The sequence below is a fragment of the Falco biarmicus genome, chromosome W (genome assembly GCF_023638135.1).
Source record: "Falco biarmicus isolate bFalBia1 chromosome W, bFalBia1.pri, whole genome shotgun sequence".
NCBI lineage: Eukaryota > Metazoa > Chordata > Aves > Falconiformes > Falconidae > Falco > Falco biarmicus.
This window is the reverse complement of record NC_079310.1, coordinates 190685-211707: the sequence shown is the minus strand read 5'-3', so window position 1 is coordinate 211707 and position 21023 is coordinate 190685. Positions and strand designations below refer to the sequence as shown.

Here is a 21023-nt window from a genome sequence, read left to right as displayed (position 1 = left end):
GCACTTTCATTTGTTACTCCAGCTGCTGTGGCTTGCACACACACGGGTGTCTACCAAATGTGTGCTACTGATGGACAGCACCAAAGCATCCAGACCTGCAGGCCTACCTACTTCCCAGTGTCTTTGGAATGCAATGCTTGCACATATCACAGCCCACTGCCCAAGACATTTGCTCTGCTGCTACTGAAAGAGGATTGTGACCAGTATCCCTTGCTCCTGGCCCCTGGTAATACGGTTAGCACAGCTAACCCAAGCAAACGGCCATGCTCTGTGACTGAGAGTTGGTCACATACCAGTCCCCTTTCCCCTCCTCACCAGGCCCTGAAGGTCCTGTGCACCAGGCAGACTTCTTCCCTCTTTACTGGCCTTGAAGGTCCCAGGCAGCCAGCAAACCAGGCTGTGATAACCTTGCCACAGAACAGCGATGCGTAGCAGCACGCAGAGCACTGCCTGTAAAACTTAAGAAGCTACAAGTCCTAAGTCAGAGTTGGATTGGAGCTGCTGCTGGACGGCAAAACCTGTGACCCTCTGGTGGCCAAGGATGTCTCCACCATCACCTGCCTCCTCAGAGGACTGAGTGATGTACTCTTTTATGTGGTTTTCAGTTGAGATTATTATTGTTATATGGATACAGCAAGCCTAGTATTAACATTTGGCCCAAACTGCAGAGGGTCCAGTTAAAGAAATAAACCTCAGCTGAGTGGAAACATGTAATTTGTTAAATCTGAAGGCTGGAAAGAACCAAACGTTCTCATCACCTTTTATGCTGTGCTTTTGGGAGATGAAAATAACCATGCTTCTTGTTTTCTGCAAAATTCCCCTGCTTTGCGCTGTGTAATTCAGGCACCAACAGAGACATTCTCTGCAACTTTACTCAGCCAAGCCTGCAGATAATATTAACTTTCAGGTTGGCAACCAAAAAATTTGCCCATAAAAGGACTTCTACTCTGTAAAGCAACCAGTATTTGGAACAAAGTCAGCAGATAATAGTATATCCCTTTCCTAAGAGTGCAATCAGCAATCGTTATAGCACATGGAAGTAATACAACAGATAATTAATTTCAGAGCACTAGAAAGCACTACACCAAGAAGACTCACCAAAAGAAGCCTCATTTATAAATACTGAATTGTATCTCCACTGGCACTTAATTTAGCAAGGCTTCTGCCTAACCTTTTGCTGTTTGAGTCAGTGAGAGGATCTGGGAGAGTGAGAAAAAACTCTGTAGAGATGGAAGGAGATTACATATTGACTGATACATTCATGATATTGTAAAAATCACTTTCGGTGTCAGCTCCTCAAAGCAGCCTGCGAGCAATTAAAATGTCACATGGAAGTCTCTCTCACTTCAGAAGCTCAGACATCAAGAAATACAGAAACTCTGGGCTTATCTGGAAAATTCCATGAAGACTTTTGTAGAGGCATTTGCTGCTGTTGCCAGAGCTGAACAAGCAGTGTTTGTCCATGCCTTGGGTTTCAATCCCTTAGTAATGACCAGAAATCCACTGCAAAGGGTACTTTTCTCCAATATTTAAACCAATTTCAGTGTATAGCTTCTTATGGGTGCACCAGAACTGTGACAAGAAGGCTAGACAATGAGAAACTGATAATCCAGTAGGATCTTCCCAACTCCCATCAAGGGCCTCAGGGAAGCTCATTAAAAAATAAACATACCAGAAAGGATGTTTTTGATCACAAATAGCAAAGGAAGCAGCTGTTACCCAGCTTCCACCAGTGTCCCATGGGGACAGCTAAAACCTGTCCCTGTGATTACAGCTGAATAAATTACTGCTTCTGAGTTATGATATAACAAGGTATTTACTCGCAAATGTGTGTCGTCCCCTCATCCCTCATCCTGTCTGTCCCCCCTGCCCCCATCTTTGAGTGCATTTATACCATGACTGGAACAATGGGACAAAGACTCAGGAGAACATAAATTGTATTTAGCAGGGGGTTTTGAGTAAAAAAAGCTGCAGAAAGGGACACAGGCACACAAGACACACAGATGCAGATGCAGACACTGAAAGAGCTGAGCCTGATTCCTCCATACCAGAAGAGCTAGCAGAGAGCAAACGGCCCTAAGAAAGGATTTACCTCTACCATGCAACAGAGACCACAGGGGCAGTCTGCAATGCCCACACAATGCTCTGTGTTGTTGAAGTCCTCATCCCACAAACGCACCTTCATGCAGCGTTGTCCTGTCCTTCTCTCCATGTTGGGTGCTATAGCTGATATACCCAGGAGGTAACAGAAGATTTCCTCTGGGTACTGGCCTTTGTACAGCGTGCAGGTTTTGGCTGAGTTAGGTGTACCACTGAGGACAGGATTACTTCAATCAGTTAATTTCATGGGTTGCTTACCACGTTGAGCAGATGGATATCTAAGTATATGTTAAAAACCTGCTAACAAGAGATGCTAAGGTTTAAGAACTGAACTTCCTGGCGGTACAAATTCCTTCTCAAAATACCACATGAGTTTAAAGCATTTTAAGTGTGTTTCCTTACAGAATTCAAGCCTCTGGTTATTCAGATATGCACAAGAGTACAGAATTGCAGGATACAAGTAAAGAATGCAACCTCAAATGGAAAAATTGTAGTTTTCTTTTTTTTCCCCTTTCCTAATGGTGATGATTTTGTTTCAGAATGCAGAAGAATCTTGCTATTTGGTTCTATTTTGCCATTTGCTTAATTAGTAGGGTGCCATCTCTGGCACCAGCAAATGTATTTAAACTTAAAACCGCTTTAAACCGTACAAGCTATCAGTCTGGCAGCATTGCACATCCCCCAAACTGGACCAGCGCATGTCTTAACTTGGAACGGCAGCGCTTTTGTGTCCTGAGGTGACCCAAAGGACGTGGGCGTACTAAGTCACGGGCCACCCACGGAGGAGCCGGTACCCTCCACTGGGACAGCGCTGGGAGACGCTTGCTTTTTTCCTGTGTCCCCTTCTGCGCCTGGAGCATCGTTCGGGGAAGGGGACGCACGGCCAAGGGAGGAGAGCCGGTGCTTAAAAATCCGCCCGCAAACCTCCCACCGCAGCCTCCGCCCCGCACCCGGCCATCCCCGACACCTCCCCGCCCCCCCCAGCCGCGACACCGGCGCGGGGGCTCGGGCTCCCCGGCGCCTGGCGGGGCGGCCGGCGTACCCACCGGGCTGGCACCGGGCGGCGGTAGCATCGAGGAAGCGGCGGCGGCGGGTGCCCCGGCGGCGGGTGCCCCAGCGGCGGCGGCGGGCGGCCCGGCGGTGGCGGATGCGGAGTCGCAGGGCGCGGGGGCCGCCGCACCACCGCCCGTCGGGGCCGCAGGCGGTGCCGGCCGGCCGGCAGAGGCAGCTCCGGGAGGCCTGGGGGTCCGGGCCGCCGGGCCGCCGCCGGCTGGCGCACGCCAGGCTCTGCCGGCAGCGCCGTGCCCGCGCCCCGACGGCATCGCGGCAGCCGCGGGGGTCGCCCCCCAGCCTTAGGCAGAGCACGCAGCACCCGCAGGCGTTCCGCGCCCGCAGCCCGGGCACCACGCAGGCCGACGACGGGCACTGGGACGCCTCGCAGGATCCGCACCCCTCCGCCGTCGCGCCCAGACCGGGGCCGGGGCCCGGGGCTGGGGCCAAGACCGGCGGCGGCGGCAGCGGCAGCAGCAGCGGTGGCAGCAGCAACGGCAGCAGCAGCGGCGGCGCGGGTGGCGCGGGCATGGTGCGGACTGCAGACCCGGCAGGGCGGTCCGGGACGGTGGGAACACGGCTGCAGGCGCCGCCGGTTTTCACGGGGCAGCCGGGGAGCAGATGCCCCGCCGCCACCCCCCGCCGTGCCCGCCCCGCCGTGCCTGGGGGGCGCCGCGCAGGGCGGGCAGCGTGCGACGGGCCCGCGCCTCCCCCCGCACCTGTGCGCCCCTGACACGCACGTGGGGGGGGGGGGGGGGGGGCACACGCGAAGGCACACGAATCCCCGCACAGATCCCCCCCCAGGCATGCCCCTGCTCCTTCGCCGCAGCACGCCCGCCCTGCCGCCGCGCCCTCCTGCACGCACCCGCTGCCTGCGCACCCGCTGCACCCACATGCACACCGGCCTTGGCCCTTCCACCCGCAGCCTTCCACTGCACCGGGCCCCAGCACGGCCCTTGGTCCTGGGGCACACACCGCGGCTGCTGCCCACCCCCTGCCAGGCACACCTGCGCTCCCACGCGCTCTCGGCGGGCATGCCCCATGCACCCGCTTTGCTGCAAACAGCGTTGCCACCGTGGCTTTTATCATGCTCTCCCAGACCACCCTTCCTGTCCTGCTCGCTGACGCGTTGCACTGTTGGCATCACCTCCTCTCCATGCACGACCCCCTTACATCCACCTGGCAGGCTTCTGCTTCACCCTTTGTCCTTCCAACAGCGTCCTCCCTGGCAGCAAGCAAAGGTCTCCTAAGCTGAGTCTGCTTGCATCAGGACAAAGCTCATTCAGAGAAGTCCTAGTAAGGTCACATAACAGGGTCCCGCACCTGGGGAGGAACAGCCCCCCACACCAGTACGGGCTGGGGCTGACCTGCTGGGGGGCAGCTCTGCGGACTGGGACCTGGGAGTGCTGGTGGGCAGCAAGATGCCCATGGGCCAGTCGTGTGACTTTGTGGCCAAGGTGGCCAGAGGGATCCTGGGGTCCATGAGGAGGAGCGGGGCCAGCAGGTGGAGGGAGGTGACCCTCCCCCTCTGCTCCGCCCTGGTGAGGCCGCATCTGGAGCGTGTGCCCAGTGCTGGGCTGCCCAGTTCAAGAGGGACAGGGAGCTACTGGAAAGGCTCCAGTGGAGGGGTACGAAGCTGATGAGGGGGCTGGAGCATCTCTCTGGTGAGGACAGGCTGAGGGAGCTGGGCCTGTTTAGCCTGGAGGAGACTGAGAGGGGATCTTGTCAGTATCTGCAAATACCTTAAGGGCGAGTGTCAGGAGGACGGGGCTGGGCTCTTTTCAGTGGTGCCCAGTGACAGGACCAGGACGGAGGCAACAGGCACAAACTGCAACACAGGAGGTTCCTTCTGAACACGAGGAAAAACTTCTTTTCTTTGAGGGTGACGGAGTGCTGGAAGAGGCTGCTCAGAGAGGCTGTGGCATCTCCTCTGGAGACATTCAAAAACCACCCGGCCACGACACTGTGCAGGCTGCTGTAGGAGAGCCTGCCTGAGCAGGGGGTTGACCTAGATGGTCTCCAGAGGTGTCTTCCAGCCCTGACCAGTCTGTGATTCTGTGATGCTCTAATATAAAATTAAATTGCCCTCCTTCACTCCCAGAGCCTGGCATGACTTTTTCTATTGCTCCGCAGAGATACCATTAGCCTGTTAAAGCAAATCAAAACTTCTTGGGACACAACAAATTCAGCAGAGCTCAGCTCTTGTTGTTCATGACATTCCCAACAGAAGGTGTTTGCTGAGAAGGTGAGGGTATGGCATCTCATTGCTTCTGCTTGCTTTTTACGTGTCAGGCAGACAAAATCAAATTAATTGCTCTTTCATAGGGTGGATTTCTAAGGACATTTTGTACATACCCACTCTTGGTTACTCTGAATTCTGCCTTTAAAGTCAGTATCTTTGACATGTGATGAAATTTTTTCTTATAGTATGTAGTAAATGCTGATGGCACAAAAAAAGAAAGGCTTCACCACTGTGAATATGTCACAAGTGATAATTATTAGTATTATTTAATATTTACATTACATTAATACTAAATAAATATTGCTAAATGATACCTCCCTACACAATCGCAGCTTAAGAATGAGGCAAGATGACACCTGTCTAATCAGGATATTAACTGTATTCATGACTAAGTACTCTGTGGTCAGTTACGCACTCAATACTTCAGTATACCAGCATGTTTTGCATACAAATCCTTCTGCAATTTGTCAAGGTGAAATTAGGCTAAAAATTATGTGCATTATAATTTGCAGGTTGACTTACAGCCACATACAGGCCTTAAAGAATTTTTTTCAGCTGTCTCAATATAGATTTTAATATGTGTGTGTGTATAAAGTGAATATATTTTACATACTTCATTTACACACCTGAAAAGTCACCAGGTTCTTTTCTTAAATGTCCAGTTACTGTGTACACCATGAACATGCAATATTGGCCTAAAATTAGGAACATATTTTTCTGGGTTTGTATGAGCATACACCTGCTTTCCTGAAGGGCCAAAGTGTTAAGAAGAGGTATGCATTTTGCAAGTTTCCAGGTGCTTTCATTGCTTGACTTTGATTTTTAGAGGAGCCTAAGAAAGGTTCTGATTGCTTCAGAGTAAATGTCTGACAAACCTGCTATCTTTCCTACAGCAGTGGCAAACAGCAATTAATTGCCTAAGGAAGACCAGAAGAGCCGAGCAAATGTTTTCAGAACTCTTCTTTTATTTCCTCAGATTTTTATTAAGTAGCCCTCAAATGATTTTTGGTTTCTTTTATCCATTGCTTTCTGAGTTGTTTTGAAGTTACAGGCATTTTCATAATCAATAGCTGTCCTGCAACAAGAAGTTTACAGGCTATTTTGTAAGTATTTGGATGGCGGTGGTGGGGTGGTGGGAAATCCTGTAAAAGAAATGTCTTCATTTGCTTGGAGTATGGCAGCTACTTGCATTTGATGCTCCAGGGATTTTGCACTGGAAGAGACAGAGAACAAATGTTACTTGTTTGCTCTGTCCAGATCACTGTGGATTTGAAATGCTGTAGCTCTCAATCTGTGTTTAAGGGAGGATGAGATGTAGCCTTTTTCCTTCAATGCTGTCACATTCCTTCTGTTCCTTTTCATTGTATTAATCAGGGAATCATAGCATCATTATATTGGAAAGGACCCTTAAGGTCATTGAGTCCAATCATTAACGTAGCACCGCCAGCTCCGCCACTAAGCCAAGCCACCAAGCGCCACATCTACACATCCTGTAAATACCTCCAGGGACGGTGACTCCAACACTTTCCTCAGCAGCCTGTTCCCAATGCTTGATAACCCTTTTGGTGAATAAATTTTTTATTCACCCAAATCTAAACCTCCCCTGGTGCAGCTTGAGGCTGTGGAGCAGAAGTTCATACAGTGTTGGAAACGCTGTAGACAGAGAGAATGTGAGGCTTTATAGCACATCCGTATTTTAATTGCTTATTGGAAATGGGCTTTGTGAAACCAGAACTTACTATATCTGCATGTTCAACTAGACTGTAGGAAGGCTCTAAATATTTATTGGACTCTAATCTGTGTTATATCTTGTATCTCACATCATATATGGGCTTATGTCATTGACAGGCTCGAGGAATGGGCCCATGTGGGCCTCATGAAGTTCAACAAGGTCAAGTGCAAAGTCTGGCACCTGGGTCAGGGCAATCCCCAGTATCAATACAAGCTGGGGGATGAGTGGATGGAGAGAAGCCCTGAAGAGAAGGACTTGAGGATATTGGCAGACAAAACATGGAACGAGCCAGTCATGTGTGCCTGCAGCCCAGAAAGCCAGCTGTATCCTGGGCCGCCTCAAAAGAAGCATGTCAAAGGAGGTGATTCTCCCCCTCTACTCTGCTCTTGTGAGACTCCACCTGAAGTCCTGCATCCAGCTGTGTGGTCCCAAGCAAAAGAAAGACATGGACCTGTTGGAGCAGATCCAGAGGAGGCCATGGAAGTGATGTGAGAGCTGGAACACTTCTGCTGTGAGGAAAGGCTGAATTGGGTTTGTTCATCCTGGAGAAGGGAAACCTCTGGGGAGACCTTATAGCAGCCTTTCAGAATATAAAGGGGGCTTATAAGAAAGACAGAGAGAGGCTTTTTACCAAGGACTCTAGTGACAGGACAAGGGACAATGGTTTTAAAGTGAAAGAGGGTAGGTTTAGATTGGACATAAGGAAGAAATGTTTTACAATGAGGGTGGTGAGACACTGGAACAGGTTGCTTTGGCTGTTCACTCAATTTCTGCTCACATTTTTGCTAATATTGCTCATGCTAAGGCCTGATGTATGCTGGGAGCTGTACCATTAGGTCAAAATGTGAGCATCACCTACACAGGGCAGGTAGCCAGAAAGAACTAAAGGGCCATTATGCTGCTGTTATCACCTACAGCTGGCTGTCTCCTGCAGCCATCATTTTTGCATATCAATTGTCTGGCAGTTTTGTTAGGATCCGCTAACTTATGGAAATGGTATAGACCAAACATTCAAGATGGAAGGTACAAAACCTCAGCTTATTCCAAAACCTTTTGAAGCAAATCCAACAGCAGCTGGACTGCTGAGGATTTTGTGCTTCCTGGTGTGATACAGAGGATGCCTGTATGGTGATGGAGGAGGAAGGATGTGTACTCTCACCATCAGCCAGAAAACTGATTTTTTGCTCATAGGTGCATGAATTAAGAATTACATGACTTGGATGGTGAATGAGTGAATTCACATGGCAGACTAGTTTGGAAAAAGGTGATTTGCCCTCGTTTTTCATGCTTGTTTGTTGTATTTCTTAATGAACTCATAGAATAACTTGCAGAGTATGTTGTCCTGTACATTTGAGCAATCCAAACGGACTGTGAGAGTTGCCCAGAGAAGCTGTGGATGCCCCATCACTGGAGTTGTCCAAGGCCAGATTGCAAGGGTCTTTGAGCAACACCAGTGGAAGGTGTCCCTGCCCATGGCAGGGGGTTGGAATAGATATTCTTTAAAGGTCCTTTGCAAAACAAACCATTCTGTGATTCTGTGTGTATGTATATATATATATATATATTTATGTCAATTTACTACAAAACTACTACCAAGAAGCAAGTATAGAGATATCTCAAGTTATTACAAAAATTATCACTACTAAAGAAAACAAGGGTACGTGTATTTCAATATTAGCAGTAGTACTAAAGTAGCAAGGACATATGTATTTCCATATTAGCGGCAAGTATACTTATGATTAATTACTGACATGTGTGCCTGTGCATATAAATATTCAAAGTAGTTGCAGTATGGTGCTCATCAGACTGCTCCAGGGGAGAGGCCAGTCAACAATGGACAAAGTTTCACTTGAAACGTCATCAGCTTCTTGGAGTCTGCAGTCAGCCAGGTGTCCCTGGCCAGGGTCCAGTCTGTTGAGACCTTGTACAAAAAGTCCACACAAGGGGAACACTTGGAGAGGGAGAGAGAGGCTTCATTCCGGGTAGAAAGCACGTAATTTTTTATATCCCAGAGAAGTAAGAAGGCATAGGACACCACCACCTGAAGCAGCCTATAGATGTTGCTAACTTCTGGTTTCAGCCTGAGACTGTCAACAGACAATGTTTTTTTTCTGTTCTCTCAGATGAATTTTTACTTTTCCAGACTGTTTTTCTGTTCTTCCATCTGAAACAGCCAATAGCTGTCACCGGTTCCTCCAGGCTGTTTTCCACCTTTTTGACTCTTTTCACCTCTCTAGATGATAAGCAGTTTCTGGGGTTTGTGCTTATTGATGGTATCTCATGATGTCTCTGGTTTTGAGGTACTCAGCTGTGCTTCTCAAGGGTGCCCTGGGTTCCCCGGCCTGCTGGCATTTTTTCTGTCAGTGTTTTGACAGGAACCTTCTGACAGTCTTTCCCCCCACTATAACCAGGTTGCGTTTACAGCAGTTCCTGCCACTTCACCCCTGGGCCTACAGCTGCTGGTGGGTCACTGCAGGTGAGACTACACCGCATCTCTCCTGCCTCTTCATGTGTGAGATGGAGTACTTACACTTGCCTCAGGCCCAGCAATGGTGGTGTAACTTAAGTGAGGGTTTGTCAGCCGAGAACTGAGGTTACAGTACTGCTTCAGGTAAAAGTGATATACACAAGAGATTTGAAGCAAGACACAATACAGAAAAGCACAAAGCCAGCAGCTAGAATGAGAGCTAATTCCATTAAGATGTGCTATGCCCATGCTGCAAGGCCTGGAAGCCAAGACCATAGCCAGGAGCAGTCTGCTGGCAGACCTCTGAGCAGGGTTTTTTCTTGGACTAGTTGGTGAAAGGTTGGTGAGATGACTCAGACATGTTGCTGAGTCACCTTGTTGAGGAAATTTTGTGGTACCCCTTGAAGTGAATTAAGCACATACATAAGAAAGATTAAGAGTGCATCGGACAGAGTCCTACCGCTGTAAGCATTTCTACAAAGACTCTGCAACAGCGTGTTGCAAGCCCATTCCTTATATCCACTTGCACCAGCAGGTGAGGAATTATCACCACTGTGAGAAGTGCCTTGGGGCACATCAGCCCAGCCTTGGGCCCATCTGCTGGCCCAGCTCTGCTGCCCAAAGGTGGCCCCTGAGTGCTCCTGTCCGGGATGGCTACAGGATGATGCTGAGGCTGTATCTCTTCTGCCAAGAGAAACTTCATTTAGTTGGTCCTGTCACGATGGGTTTGAACACTCCATAGTTCCTACCTACAGGGTAATGGTTGTGGTGCAAATTAAAGGCTAAATGTTTAGATCAAAATGCGTAAGGACTAAGAGTGCTATGGTAGAAGTGCAGCCTGCTGTGGTGGCCCAAAGCCGGAACCACCCAGTTGATTTAAGTGCCCAGAACCATTGTGATGTTTACAGAATGAACACAGTGGATTAGGGAAACACTGAATTTCATTAAGCACGTTTGGCTTAAACGTATTGTCCAAAGAGAGTTACAGTCTAAACAGCCAGATATGTTGTTTGGGCCACCTGTGTCCCAATTATTGTTAGTACTCAGCCAAGCATTACTTGGCAGCTTGCAGCCTGGAGAATTAGGTGCAGTGAAATTGTATCTTTGACAGTTTGTTCTATTAACATTCATGTGAGATTCTGGAGTTCCAAGCCATTAAAACCACCTTTGTTTGCACTTGTTGATTCATTATTACAGGTCCATGAGATTTTTTGGTCAGAATCAATATAAGCTTGTTTCATTTCATGCCAAATTGTCAATCAGTATCATGAACAAGGTATTACCAGGGAAGATAGTATGAGTTTCCATTTCCTGATGTTGTGGTTAGAGTAACCTGAAGGAAAACACAAATCCACTTTGTCTCTTTTTGAATGTTAAATAATTTGGGTATCCATTGCTCAGAAATGAGATTTGTGTTACTCTGACGGTCAAGCACCTTCCACATGGTGCTTCAGAGGGGTGTTTGTAATACTCAGTGAAATCTTCCTTTTTGCAGATTATTAGTTCAGACAGTTATTAACACGTAACTGATGATTATAATTTTCACTTAAAGTTATGCTGCAGCTGGTATCAAAAACTTTCCAGCTCAGACTACTGGTTATGGTCTGTTGGTTGCTTAAAGCAGTCACTGTGTCATTAAGACGATGTGTCTAATTGTGATATGGGGAAATACTGGTTGAGGTTTTGGACTGACTGGTCTGAGTGTAAATTCCAATTTTACACTAATGTTAAGAAGTCCATCCCAGCATTCAATGATAACATTGTACTGGGGATGACAAGGAATGTGGAAAATCTATCTAAATCCTTGGGTTTCAGCCCATCGGTGTGTATCTTTACTTTTTGAAATGTGGTTGATTGTCTGATTGAATCACAGAGAGTAAAGGCAGGTGGGTAAACCGTTGTCTTAATCCTAAAATTAGGCATTTTGCACTAGCCTGAAGAATGGGTGGGCTGTACCTAAACCACTAATAATCTCTGCCCAGGTTAAAATATACTCCAATTTATTTGGAGTTCCTGGTAAAGCTCCTTTTAAAATTCATTTGCCACAAGAATGTCATGGTGTAATCCCAGCTGGTGACTAACCACCACATCGCTGCTCGCTCACTGCCCCCACAATGGGGTGAGAATCAGCAAAGTGAGAAAACAAACTCATGGGTTGAGATAACGACAGTTTAATTAGGTAAAGAGAAAGCCAAGCCGTGCCCACGAGCAAAGCAAACCAAGGAATTCAATCACCTTTTCCCATGAGCAGGGAGGTGTTCAGTCATCTCCAGGAAAGCAGGGTTCTATCACATGTGATGGGGACTTGGGAAGTCAAATGCCATCACTCTGAACATCCCCCCCCTTCCTCCTGCTTCCCCCAGTGTCACCTGCTGAGCGTGATGCCATCGGGCAGGGGATATCCCTCGGGTCAGTTGGGGTCAGCAGCTGTTCCAGCTGTGTCCCCCTGCCCAGGTCCTTGTGCCCCCAGCCTGCTTGCTGGCCTTGATGCTGCTGTGCAAGCCCTGCTCAGGAGCAGCTACAACGTTGGAGAGCTACCAGCACTTTTTTCATCACCGAAACATAGCACCATCCTACCTACTATGAAGAACATTCACTCTATCCCAGCCAAAACCAGCACAAAGAACCACAAGTGTTTACCATGCCTCAGGTTAGGCCAGTGTTGTCCAGCTAAAATATTGGCTTGGGCATCTGCACAAAAAAGGCTCCTAATTATAAAATCTCAGCGTTCTGTTTTAGAAATAGGCCCCCCCTTGAAGGCCAACCTATTGATATAGATCCAGGCTACCCATATGTCTTAAGTTGTCTTGTAGCCAACCCAGAACTACCAGGCCAGAGGTGGAATAGTGTATACATGTTATGTGAAAGATCAACATTATTGCTTTATGTTCTTTAGACAAATGATCTATGTCATGATCCCATCTGGATTGTAAATATGTGGCCTTTGTATGTGTTGGTATGTGCCCAGTTTGAAGAGGGTTTCCACTGCTCTGCTTTGAGGTATTAAATACAGCTTTTCCTATTGACCTTTTCCCCGGGCTTTCCTTCCTTTAATTTTTCATCCTTCAGCTTTCCAGTGTGGAAGCCGCAGGTGGCCACATAGACCAGGCCACATCGGAATGAGTACACTCGCCTCAGCGCCCCGTTGGGCTCCTGGCATGACCGGCTAGAGCTCAGCCAACTGACCTGATCCCGCTACTTCTTGTGCTTCAGATGTCCCACCTGAGGGCCACATGTGGGTAGCCCTTCCCTTCCGTTCCCCTTTAACCCTTTGAGCTGATCCATCTGTTAAACCAAACCTTAGACCAAGCCACAGCATCCTGTTGTAAATCAGATGGGAGTGGTGCACCATGAATGGGTGAAGGCAGCGTAGCAAGGGGTGGTTCAGCAGCTTCTTGCCACTGGATATTACACGCCTGTGAACTTCCCTGTAAGGCCTGTTCCTCCATCCACCCAGTGGCGACGTTCTGTTGTCTCAGGTGGAGTCATCCACTTTGCTCGTAAGAGAGAACACCGCACTTCATTGATATAAAAGAGTGAGGTAACAAAGTCTAATGTTAAATGCAAGTGGTTTGGTACACTTGGTTATTTACTACACAGAGGACAGGGTCAGAGAAGACTGTCATGGAGATCCTCCCATGGAGTCATGAGGTTCAGCAAGAACCCCCTTGGTTTCAGAACTCCTTCTCACAGAGGACTCTAGATGCAGCTAGACCCAACCCTAGTCCAAGACTTGGTCAACAGTTTATGTCTAAAGGATTATATATTCACAATCAATCCTTTATACCACTTAGCTAAGATTTCAAAGTTTAGCATGCAATCACTCACCAAGGATCTTTTGCAGCAAGGAATCTCAGCTTCGAGGAGTAACCCTGACAAGCCTCAAGACTGAACTCAAGGGGAGATCCTGCCGGGCAGCCGGCTGCCATGCAGGAGAGCTCCATGAGCCCTGGGCTGCCGACTGTTTATAAAGTAATAGTCATATTTGCATGTCAGCAAGACGTCTGTTTCACCATTCCAGAAAGCCTTTGGCTATCACGCTGCCATCTATCCCCCAAAATCCAGAGTAAGGTGGACAACATCACAACAATGGTTATGGCTTCAGCAGGTGGGGTTAGTGGCAGGGGAGCACACTGCCACAGCTACGTGCATCACTGTTTTCTGAATCGCACCAGAGTGCACAATTCTCTGCGGAATGGGAATAGGCTCTTTTGCTTTTTTAAGGATAGGGAATGGAGTTTGCGTTTCTAAGGGTGGATCTAAAGTGATGGATTCTGCATCTAACAGGGCTGTTTAAACCATCGGTAGTGATTTTTTCCCAAGGTGAATACCATGCTTGGGAACTGTGCTGCTCCTTCAATCCTAACTGTATAGCAGTAAACCGAGCCTTATTGGGAGCTGGTTGCCAGAATTCCCATGGGATCTTCTTTCTGTGAGTCCTATATGTAGGCTAAAGGCCCCCCCCCGCTATTATTGGGCCAGTGGGCTGATATTCTAAACCACTGCATATTAATGAACAAAATGCTACTTCATGAGCAACTGTCCACTCCCAGGTAGCACGCATCTTTAGTAGATTGCATAAGGTTCAGGCAATTATGCTAAATTGTGGAGACAAGCTTGCCAAAATCCTCAAAATCCTGAAGTTCCTAGGGCTTGTCAAAACTCCTTCTTAGCAAAGGGTGAATTTAACTTGGATATTTACTGTAAGGTATCAGAGGGAATATATCATCTGCCCCCTTGCCAAGTTATGCCTAAAAATTTAACCTTTAGGTTAGAGCCCCACTATTTAGCCTCAGGGATTGATACCAAGGACTTAAACCAATTTAGTTAGCAAGAAGAGAGAACTAGGTTCTGCTTCTTTTGCTCATGTCACAAAGTCAGGAAACAAAGAACAGATGGTTAAAAGAACACCGTTATCCAAGTTAAGTAAAAATAAAATGCAAAAAGACGACTTCAAATGAGGTAGTCCTGGCTGCAAGAGAAGGCAGGCTGCTAAGGTGTTGCAGTCCACAGACATCAGCAGAGAATTAGTTGAAAGTAAGACAAAGGTAATTGTGGCAGTGGGAGCTCGGGACCTCTGATAGCTCCCCTGAAACAGGACAAAACCCCACTTGGGGAGCATGCGGATTAGTAAAAAAGCTTCATCAGTGCTATCTGAGGAAGAATACGAACTTGCATTGGAAGCGAGAAACTTGCAACCAACCCTGTGTGTATGACAATGAATATGCAATGGACTATGAATATAGATATTTATTGTATATAATCTATACCCTCAAATAACTTGATATGCATGTTAGGAGGAAGAATCCCCCCATGCACTCAGTGCTGCAATAAACCGATGTCAGCTTGCTAAACTATTACTTGGTTTGGAGCATTTTCTTGGTTACGATTTTTGGCAACAGGATGCTAACCCCCTCACATTTCAGACGGGCTAGGACGCCACCACACATTCTTTGGACCTTCTCGGGAGAATCTCCTGCAATTAAAATGTCTTTGATATATTGATATACCATCACCCCTTGTTCTGTGGGATTTGTTCTTAATTCCTTAGCTAAAACCTGGTGTGACAACGTAGAGCTGTGTTTGAATCCTTGGTGTAGTCAGGGAATAGCGTACTGTATTCCATCCCACGTCAAAGTGAATCTCTTCTTGATCCTCAAGTTGTAATACGACCATGAAAAATATATCCTTTATATCCAAGGCAGCCATCCAAGGATGGGCTGTTCACTGTACAGGAAAAAATCAGATACGTGACAGGACGCAGTGTTACGTGTCTGATATTTCCATTCAGTGGAGGATAACCTACTGCCAAACGCTAGGTGCTGTTCGGCTTCTGCGTGGCCACACACGGGAGTTATATGGGGAAAGTTTTCGAGGCAATATCCCATCATTCTAAATCCTAGGTAAAAGTAGTTATGCCTAGCGTAGCTCCAGGGCTGATATGATATTGTCATACGTTGAGTCAAAGCACTTGCAGGTCAATTTTGGTGCAGCCTGTAATAGGGAAGCAGCAGACCCCTCAGCTGGTACTTCACCTATAGAGACTAAAGAGTTTGGGGTCCGATGGTTTGTCATTTCACGTGTGTAACAGTCTTAGCAGCCTAACCTTAATATATCCATACCCAACATATTTGTCTGTTGTCATATAACCACGGGCGGCAGCCAAGCCCCACACAGCTACCTGCCCTACTGCCCCCCCAGGAGCTGTTTGGAGAGAATAAAAGGGTAAAAGTAGGAAACTTGGGCTCCGATAAGGACATTTTAATAGTTAAAAGCAAAAGCTGCCCGCAAGCAAAACGTAAGGAAGTCCTTCCCATCGGCAGGCAGGTGTTCAGCCGTCTCCAGGAAAGCAGGGCTCCATCTCACCTGACTCTTGACTTGGAAGGACAAACGCCATAGCTCCAAATGTCCCCTCTTCCTCTTTCTTCCCTGCAGATTTTATTGCCAAGCACATACTGTACAACGTGCGGGAGGGAGGCTCTGCCCTATCGCAAGCTCCCCCGTGCAGGGGTTGGGGGGGAGCCTGTGAGTGCCACTGGGGGGGTCTGGTGTGCTCTGGCAGGGCACTGGGGTGTACTGGGAATCACTGGGAGGGCAGCGTGCTATATTGGGATGGGGCTCTGGGCCACGCTGGGAATCACTGTGGTGCCCTGGATCATACTGGGACTGCTGGGAAGGGCACTTAGCTATACCGGGAGACATGGGATGACACTTGCAGGCTCTGGCTGTTTCAGATGTCGGTATCGTATTTTCATCTTCGCATCTTTAACCAGGACTGGCACTGGAGGAAGTCGAACTTGGCAAAGCTCACCACGCTTTCGCCATCTGTACCCCGTGTAGTTATGGTAACCCAGCTGCGCACTTTCGTGTAGGACCACCCGGCGAGCCGAGTGCTCTTCTAGCTGTCTGGGCTGTACTGGGAGTCAGTAGGAGACTTTGGGCTCTACGGGGAAGGTGCTGGGCCACACGGCATGGAGCTGGACCATACTGGGACTCACTGGGAAGCAGTGGTCCATTGTGGGAGGCATGGATCTAGGGCTCTGGGCTATGCTGGGGGGCATGAGGAGGCTCTGGGCCATACTGGGAGAGTCTTGGGCCATACTGAAGGTGCTGGGAGGCATGGGGGCATACTGGGGAGGAGGGTTCTGGGGCTGTGGGCTGCGCTGGGAGGCAGGGGGAGCTCTGGGCCATACTGGGAGATGGGGGGGAATGTTGGGGGGGGACACAAGTGGGCACTGGTGCATACCAATGCTTACTGGTGGACACTGGGGAGGTGGAATGTGTGCCACATATGCACATGTGACAGAGTGACTGAATGAGTGAGTGGGATTGGCTGGTGCTGCTGGTGGCCAGAATAAAAGAAATGGCAGGAACGGGAAAAAAAGGGGGGAATGGGGGATAAAGCAGGGCAAAAAGCAGGGAGAAAGTAAGGAAAGAAAAAAAAAAAGAGATAAAAGGGGGAGATAGGGGAGAATACGGAGACAAACGGGAATAAGGGAGTAACTGGGAAAACGACAGGATGGAGGAAGAAACTGGGGCAAGATGGGGAAACTGGGGAAAAATGACAGAAAATGGAAGACATGGGTAAATGGGAAAAAGGGGGGGAGGAGCCGAGTGAAAATGGGGGGAATGGGGAAAGAAATGGGGCAAAAATGAGTGAAAATGGGGAAAAATGTGGGGAAAAAAACAAGAGAAAAGGGAAACACAGTGAAACACTGGTGCACAAATGGGCAAACAGTAGGGAGAAAACCAGGGCAAAACCAAAGGAAATGGGGGAAAACAGGGTAAAATGGGGCAGAAACAGGAATACCCCAGGGGAAAACAGGAACATAGAAAACCGAGAGAAATTGTGGGAAAACAGGAAAAATGTGGGGAAATGGCTTGGGAATGGGGGGAAAGGAAGGAAATGGTGGCAAAGGAGTAAACCCAGGAAAAAACCAGAAGAAACTTGGAGAAAGTGAGGGAAATAATGGAAAACAGAGAAGAAATGGAGAAACAGGGAAAACAGGGGAAACGGGAGGGACAAACCCGGGCACAAACAAGGCAGAACAGGTCAAAACCGGGGGAAAAAAAAAAGGCAAACCCAAGGCAACAAGGGGCAAAACCAGCCAGTTATGGGGGTTGGGGCAAGAACTGGGAGAATAGGCCAAAACAGGGCAAGCAAATGCGATCAAATGCCAGTCTGGGTCGTAACTCTTCAAGTAGGATCCCAGTATGGCCCCAACACTACCAGTGTGGACGCAGCGCTCCCAGTATGACGGCAATGTGAGCTACACTTAAACTAAGATCCTAGTATGGACTCAGTATTCCCAGTACAGTACCAGCCTGGGCTGCACCTCTCCAAGGATGATCCCAGTATGGGCCCCAATCCCAGCGTTGCCAGTATGCAACCTAAGGCCCAGTATGCACTCAGTATGGGCCCTGAGGCTCCAAGTGCAGCTCCAGTGCATTCCCAGTGTGATCCCCAAGGTTCCCCCAGTGCTCCCAGTAAGGGCCCTAAGGCTCCCAGTATGGGCCCCAAGGCTCTGACTGCTGCTCCAGTGCACTCCCAGTACAGGCCCCAAGGCTCTCAGGGCACTCTCAGTACAGGCTTCAACACTCCTGCAGTGCACTCCCAGTGTCCCCAGTATGGGCCCTGGCACTACCAGTACAGGCCCCAGCGCTCTCAGCACATACCACCAATAAACGGTTTTCGCTTCAACCCATCCTGGTGCCTCCTAAGGCTGAACCTCCAAACCCTCTGAATTTTTCCCCAGAGTAACTTCACCAGCCTTGCCTCTGCCTTTACTGGTGGACAGGCGAGTTGGGTCACAGGATCAGGCCCCCCCCAGTGAACTCCATCCGCTGCCAAGGTAAGAGAGAGAGAGAGAGAGAGAGAGAAGGGGGGTGAGCGGGGGGACCCTGCCGGCCAGGCCAGCGGGAACCCTGGCGTGCAGGGCAGCGGGGGTGGGGGGGACCCTGGCATCTGGACGCACCTGTGGTGGGGCGACGAAGGCCAACCAGTCGGAAGGGCGGGTGGGCAGCAGCCCCATGGCCTGGCACTTGTAGAGGGCCAGGGCCAGCCCCAGCCCGTTGCCCACCAGGAACACCAGCCCCTGGAGGGCCCGCCGGCTTGAGCTTTCCAGGGCCTTCAGTGCTGCAGGGGGAACAGGGTGGGACACTGGGACTGGGGGACCCCGTCACTGTCACCCACGTGTGGCACTGCAGGGGACCGGGGTAATGATGAGTGGGGAGCAGCCGGGGAGCATCATGGGGGAAGCGGTGGGGGAGGCGCAGGGTGGATGGCATGGCGATGGCTGTCGAGGAACGCATGGCAGTGACAACGTAGGGATGACTGTCACATGGGTGACTGTTTAGGGGGTGTGGGGCAGGGTCTGACATACAAGTTGACTGCAACAGGGTCAACTGGGGGCGGGGGGGATGCATGGGGGTGAGTGATGTGGGGGTGACTGTTAGCGAACACGGGGGAACAACTGACACGTGGGCAACCGTTCAGGGACACGAGGGGGTGACTGTCACAGGTACAACTGTTGAGGGACACGTGGGGGCAACTGACATAGGGGCAACTGTTGGAGGGGAACGTATGTGGTGGGGTCTGTTGCAGGGACCACTGCTGGGAGATATGTGGGGATGAATGTTGCCAGAAGAGGTACGGGCCAGGGAACCACCACAAGTATTTGGGGGAACCGTCACATGGCAGAGGACGACCACGGGGGATCACCCAGGGAGCTGTCACCCGGGGCTGTAGCGTGGGGTTGTACTCACTGGCAGAGAGGGACATGAGGGCCTGCAGCGGCCGCCAGCCCATCATGCACACCATCATTGCAGGGAAGATGGAGATGGTGTTGCCGGCCATGTACATGATGAACAAGTTCATGGGGATCTGCTTCAGCGGCGCCAGTGCCACGTCCCAGCAACGCTGCAGGAAAGAGGCCAACGAGGCGTCCGCCATGTGGGGATACCTCGTACCCAGCCATGGGGGACGGGGACGATCCCCTCCACGGGGGAACCCGGCGTAGGGGACGTCCCTCTCCCTCCCGGGTCCCCCCCCGCCCACCTTCTCCATGAGGATTTTGTCGCTCTCGTGGACGCCGCCCTCCCCCAGCTGCCGCTCGGCGAACCCCAGCGGCCCGCGGCCCTCGGCGGCTCCGCGGGGCCTGGGGGTGGGATAGAGGAGGGCAGGTGAGGCCAAGGAGCTCCCTGGACCCCCCACATCCGCCCCCCAAACCCCCCCTCCCCCCACACCCCGGGGCCTCACCGCCCCCCCGGCGCCGCCGCCAGCTCCAGTGACCACTTGAACCGCCGGCCCCGAACCGCCGCCGCCGCCGCCATCCTGCGAGCGCCCGAACAGGAAGCGGAGTCACGGGGCGTGTCCCGGCAAACAACCCCGGGCGCCTGGGGCCTACGCGGCGCCTTCGCTACGCCCTACCCCATAGCAGCCCCACACGAACCCCGCAGACGCAGACACCGACACCCGACACGCCCCCCCCCCCAGCCCTACAGCAGCCCCGCGTCCTTCCTTATAGCAGCGCCACAGGCCACCCGCGCCCTGCAGCTCCCTCCCGGTCCGTTCCTGCCTGGAACTAAAGGTTCCGGCCGCGGGTTCCGGCCGGGGCCGGTGGCGGGGACGCTCTGGCCGCGCCCCCCCAGCCCCCGGTCGCTCCATCTTTCACCCCCGGCCCGCCTTGTTGCAGCCCGTGCCGCGTCCTTACGCTGGTTTGTACTTTTTTTTTTTTTTTTTTTTTCTTCTCTTTTTAAAGTTCTTGCGGCTGGCCTCTTTATTATTTATTTGCTTTTAAAGTACTTATTTATTTAGTTCTTTCTTGAGAAGGATTTTGCTTTTCGTATTTTATTTCTTGGCTCTGTGGTTTTTTATTTCTTTGGGTTGGTTTTTCCTTTCTTTTTTTTTTTTTTGTTGGTTTTATTTTTTAACTTCTTCCAGGACTGCTTTTGATTTCCTGGGGCAGACTTTTTTCCTTTTTATTTTTGGGGTTTTTTTAGGGTTTTTTTAGGGTTTTTTTGGTTTTGGGGGGGGGTGGGTTTGTGGGTGGGTTTTTTTGTTTTTTGATTTTTTTGTGTTTTTTTGTGGTTTCTTTTTGTTTGTTTGTTTGGTTTTTTTTTTTTAATTTATTTCTTGGAGAGGGGTTGATGGAGGCACTCAACTCCTGAACCAGACTGGCAGTAGTTTGGTAAAGGCTCCAAAGGAAGCAAAGGCCTGCACCGTAGATGGGTGAAGAACTCCTGGAGACCCCACAGAGGAGCGGTGTGACCCAGTGAGCATCCAGGCGTGTGAGCTTGGAAACACCAGCCTGTGCTTTTAAGACATTAAAAATTAAGTGCAATTAACACATGAATAGCAGGTGGCGTTTCCAAGACTCGTTTCTCAAGGAACAAAAGCCAGTTGTCGCTACAAGGAGTCTCATGCATGCCTT

The 21023-nt window shown here is 49.9% G+C and overlaps 1 protein-coding gene across 3 annotated transcripts; it reads right to left on the bottom strand.

Annotated features, from left to right (window-relative positions):
• Positions 1 to 15837: 15837 nt before the first annotated feature.
• LOC130142083 (ER membrane protein complex subunit 4-like) lies at positions 15838 to 19938 on the bottom strand. 3 transcript variants are annotated; one of them, XR_008819294.1, is made up of 6 exons: positions 19850 to 19938; positions 19649 to 19748; positions 19357 to 19510; positions 18567 to 18727; positions 18268 to 18435; positions 15838 to 16020 (listed from the first exon to the last, which is right to left on the bottom strand). XR_008819294.1 is itself a non-coding variant. In XM_056323529.1 (6 exons), exons 1-5 carry the CDS (start codon positions 19921 to 19923, stop codon positions 18400 to 18402), a joined length of 525 nt encoding a protein of 174 aa, XP_056179504.1. In that variant the 5' UTR covers positions 19924 to 19938; the 3' UTR covers positions 15838 to 16020; positions 18368 to 18399. The 3 variants fall into 3 exon arrangements, 2 of the variants coding, with proteins under 2 accessions (XP_056179504.1, XP_056179503.1); XM_056323529.1 differs by having other exon boundaries at positions 18368 to 18435; XM_056323528.1 differs by having other exon boundaries at positions 15838 to 18435.
• Positions 19939 to 21023: the final 1085 nt, after the last annotated feature.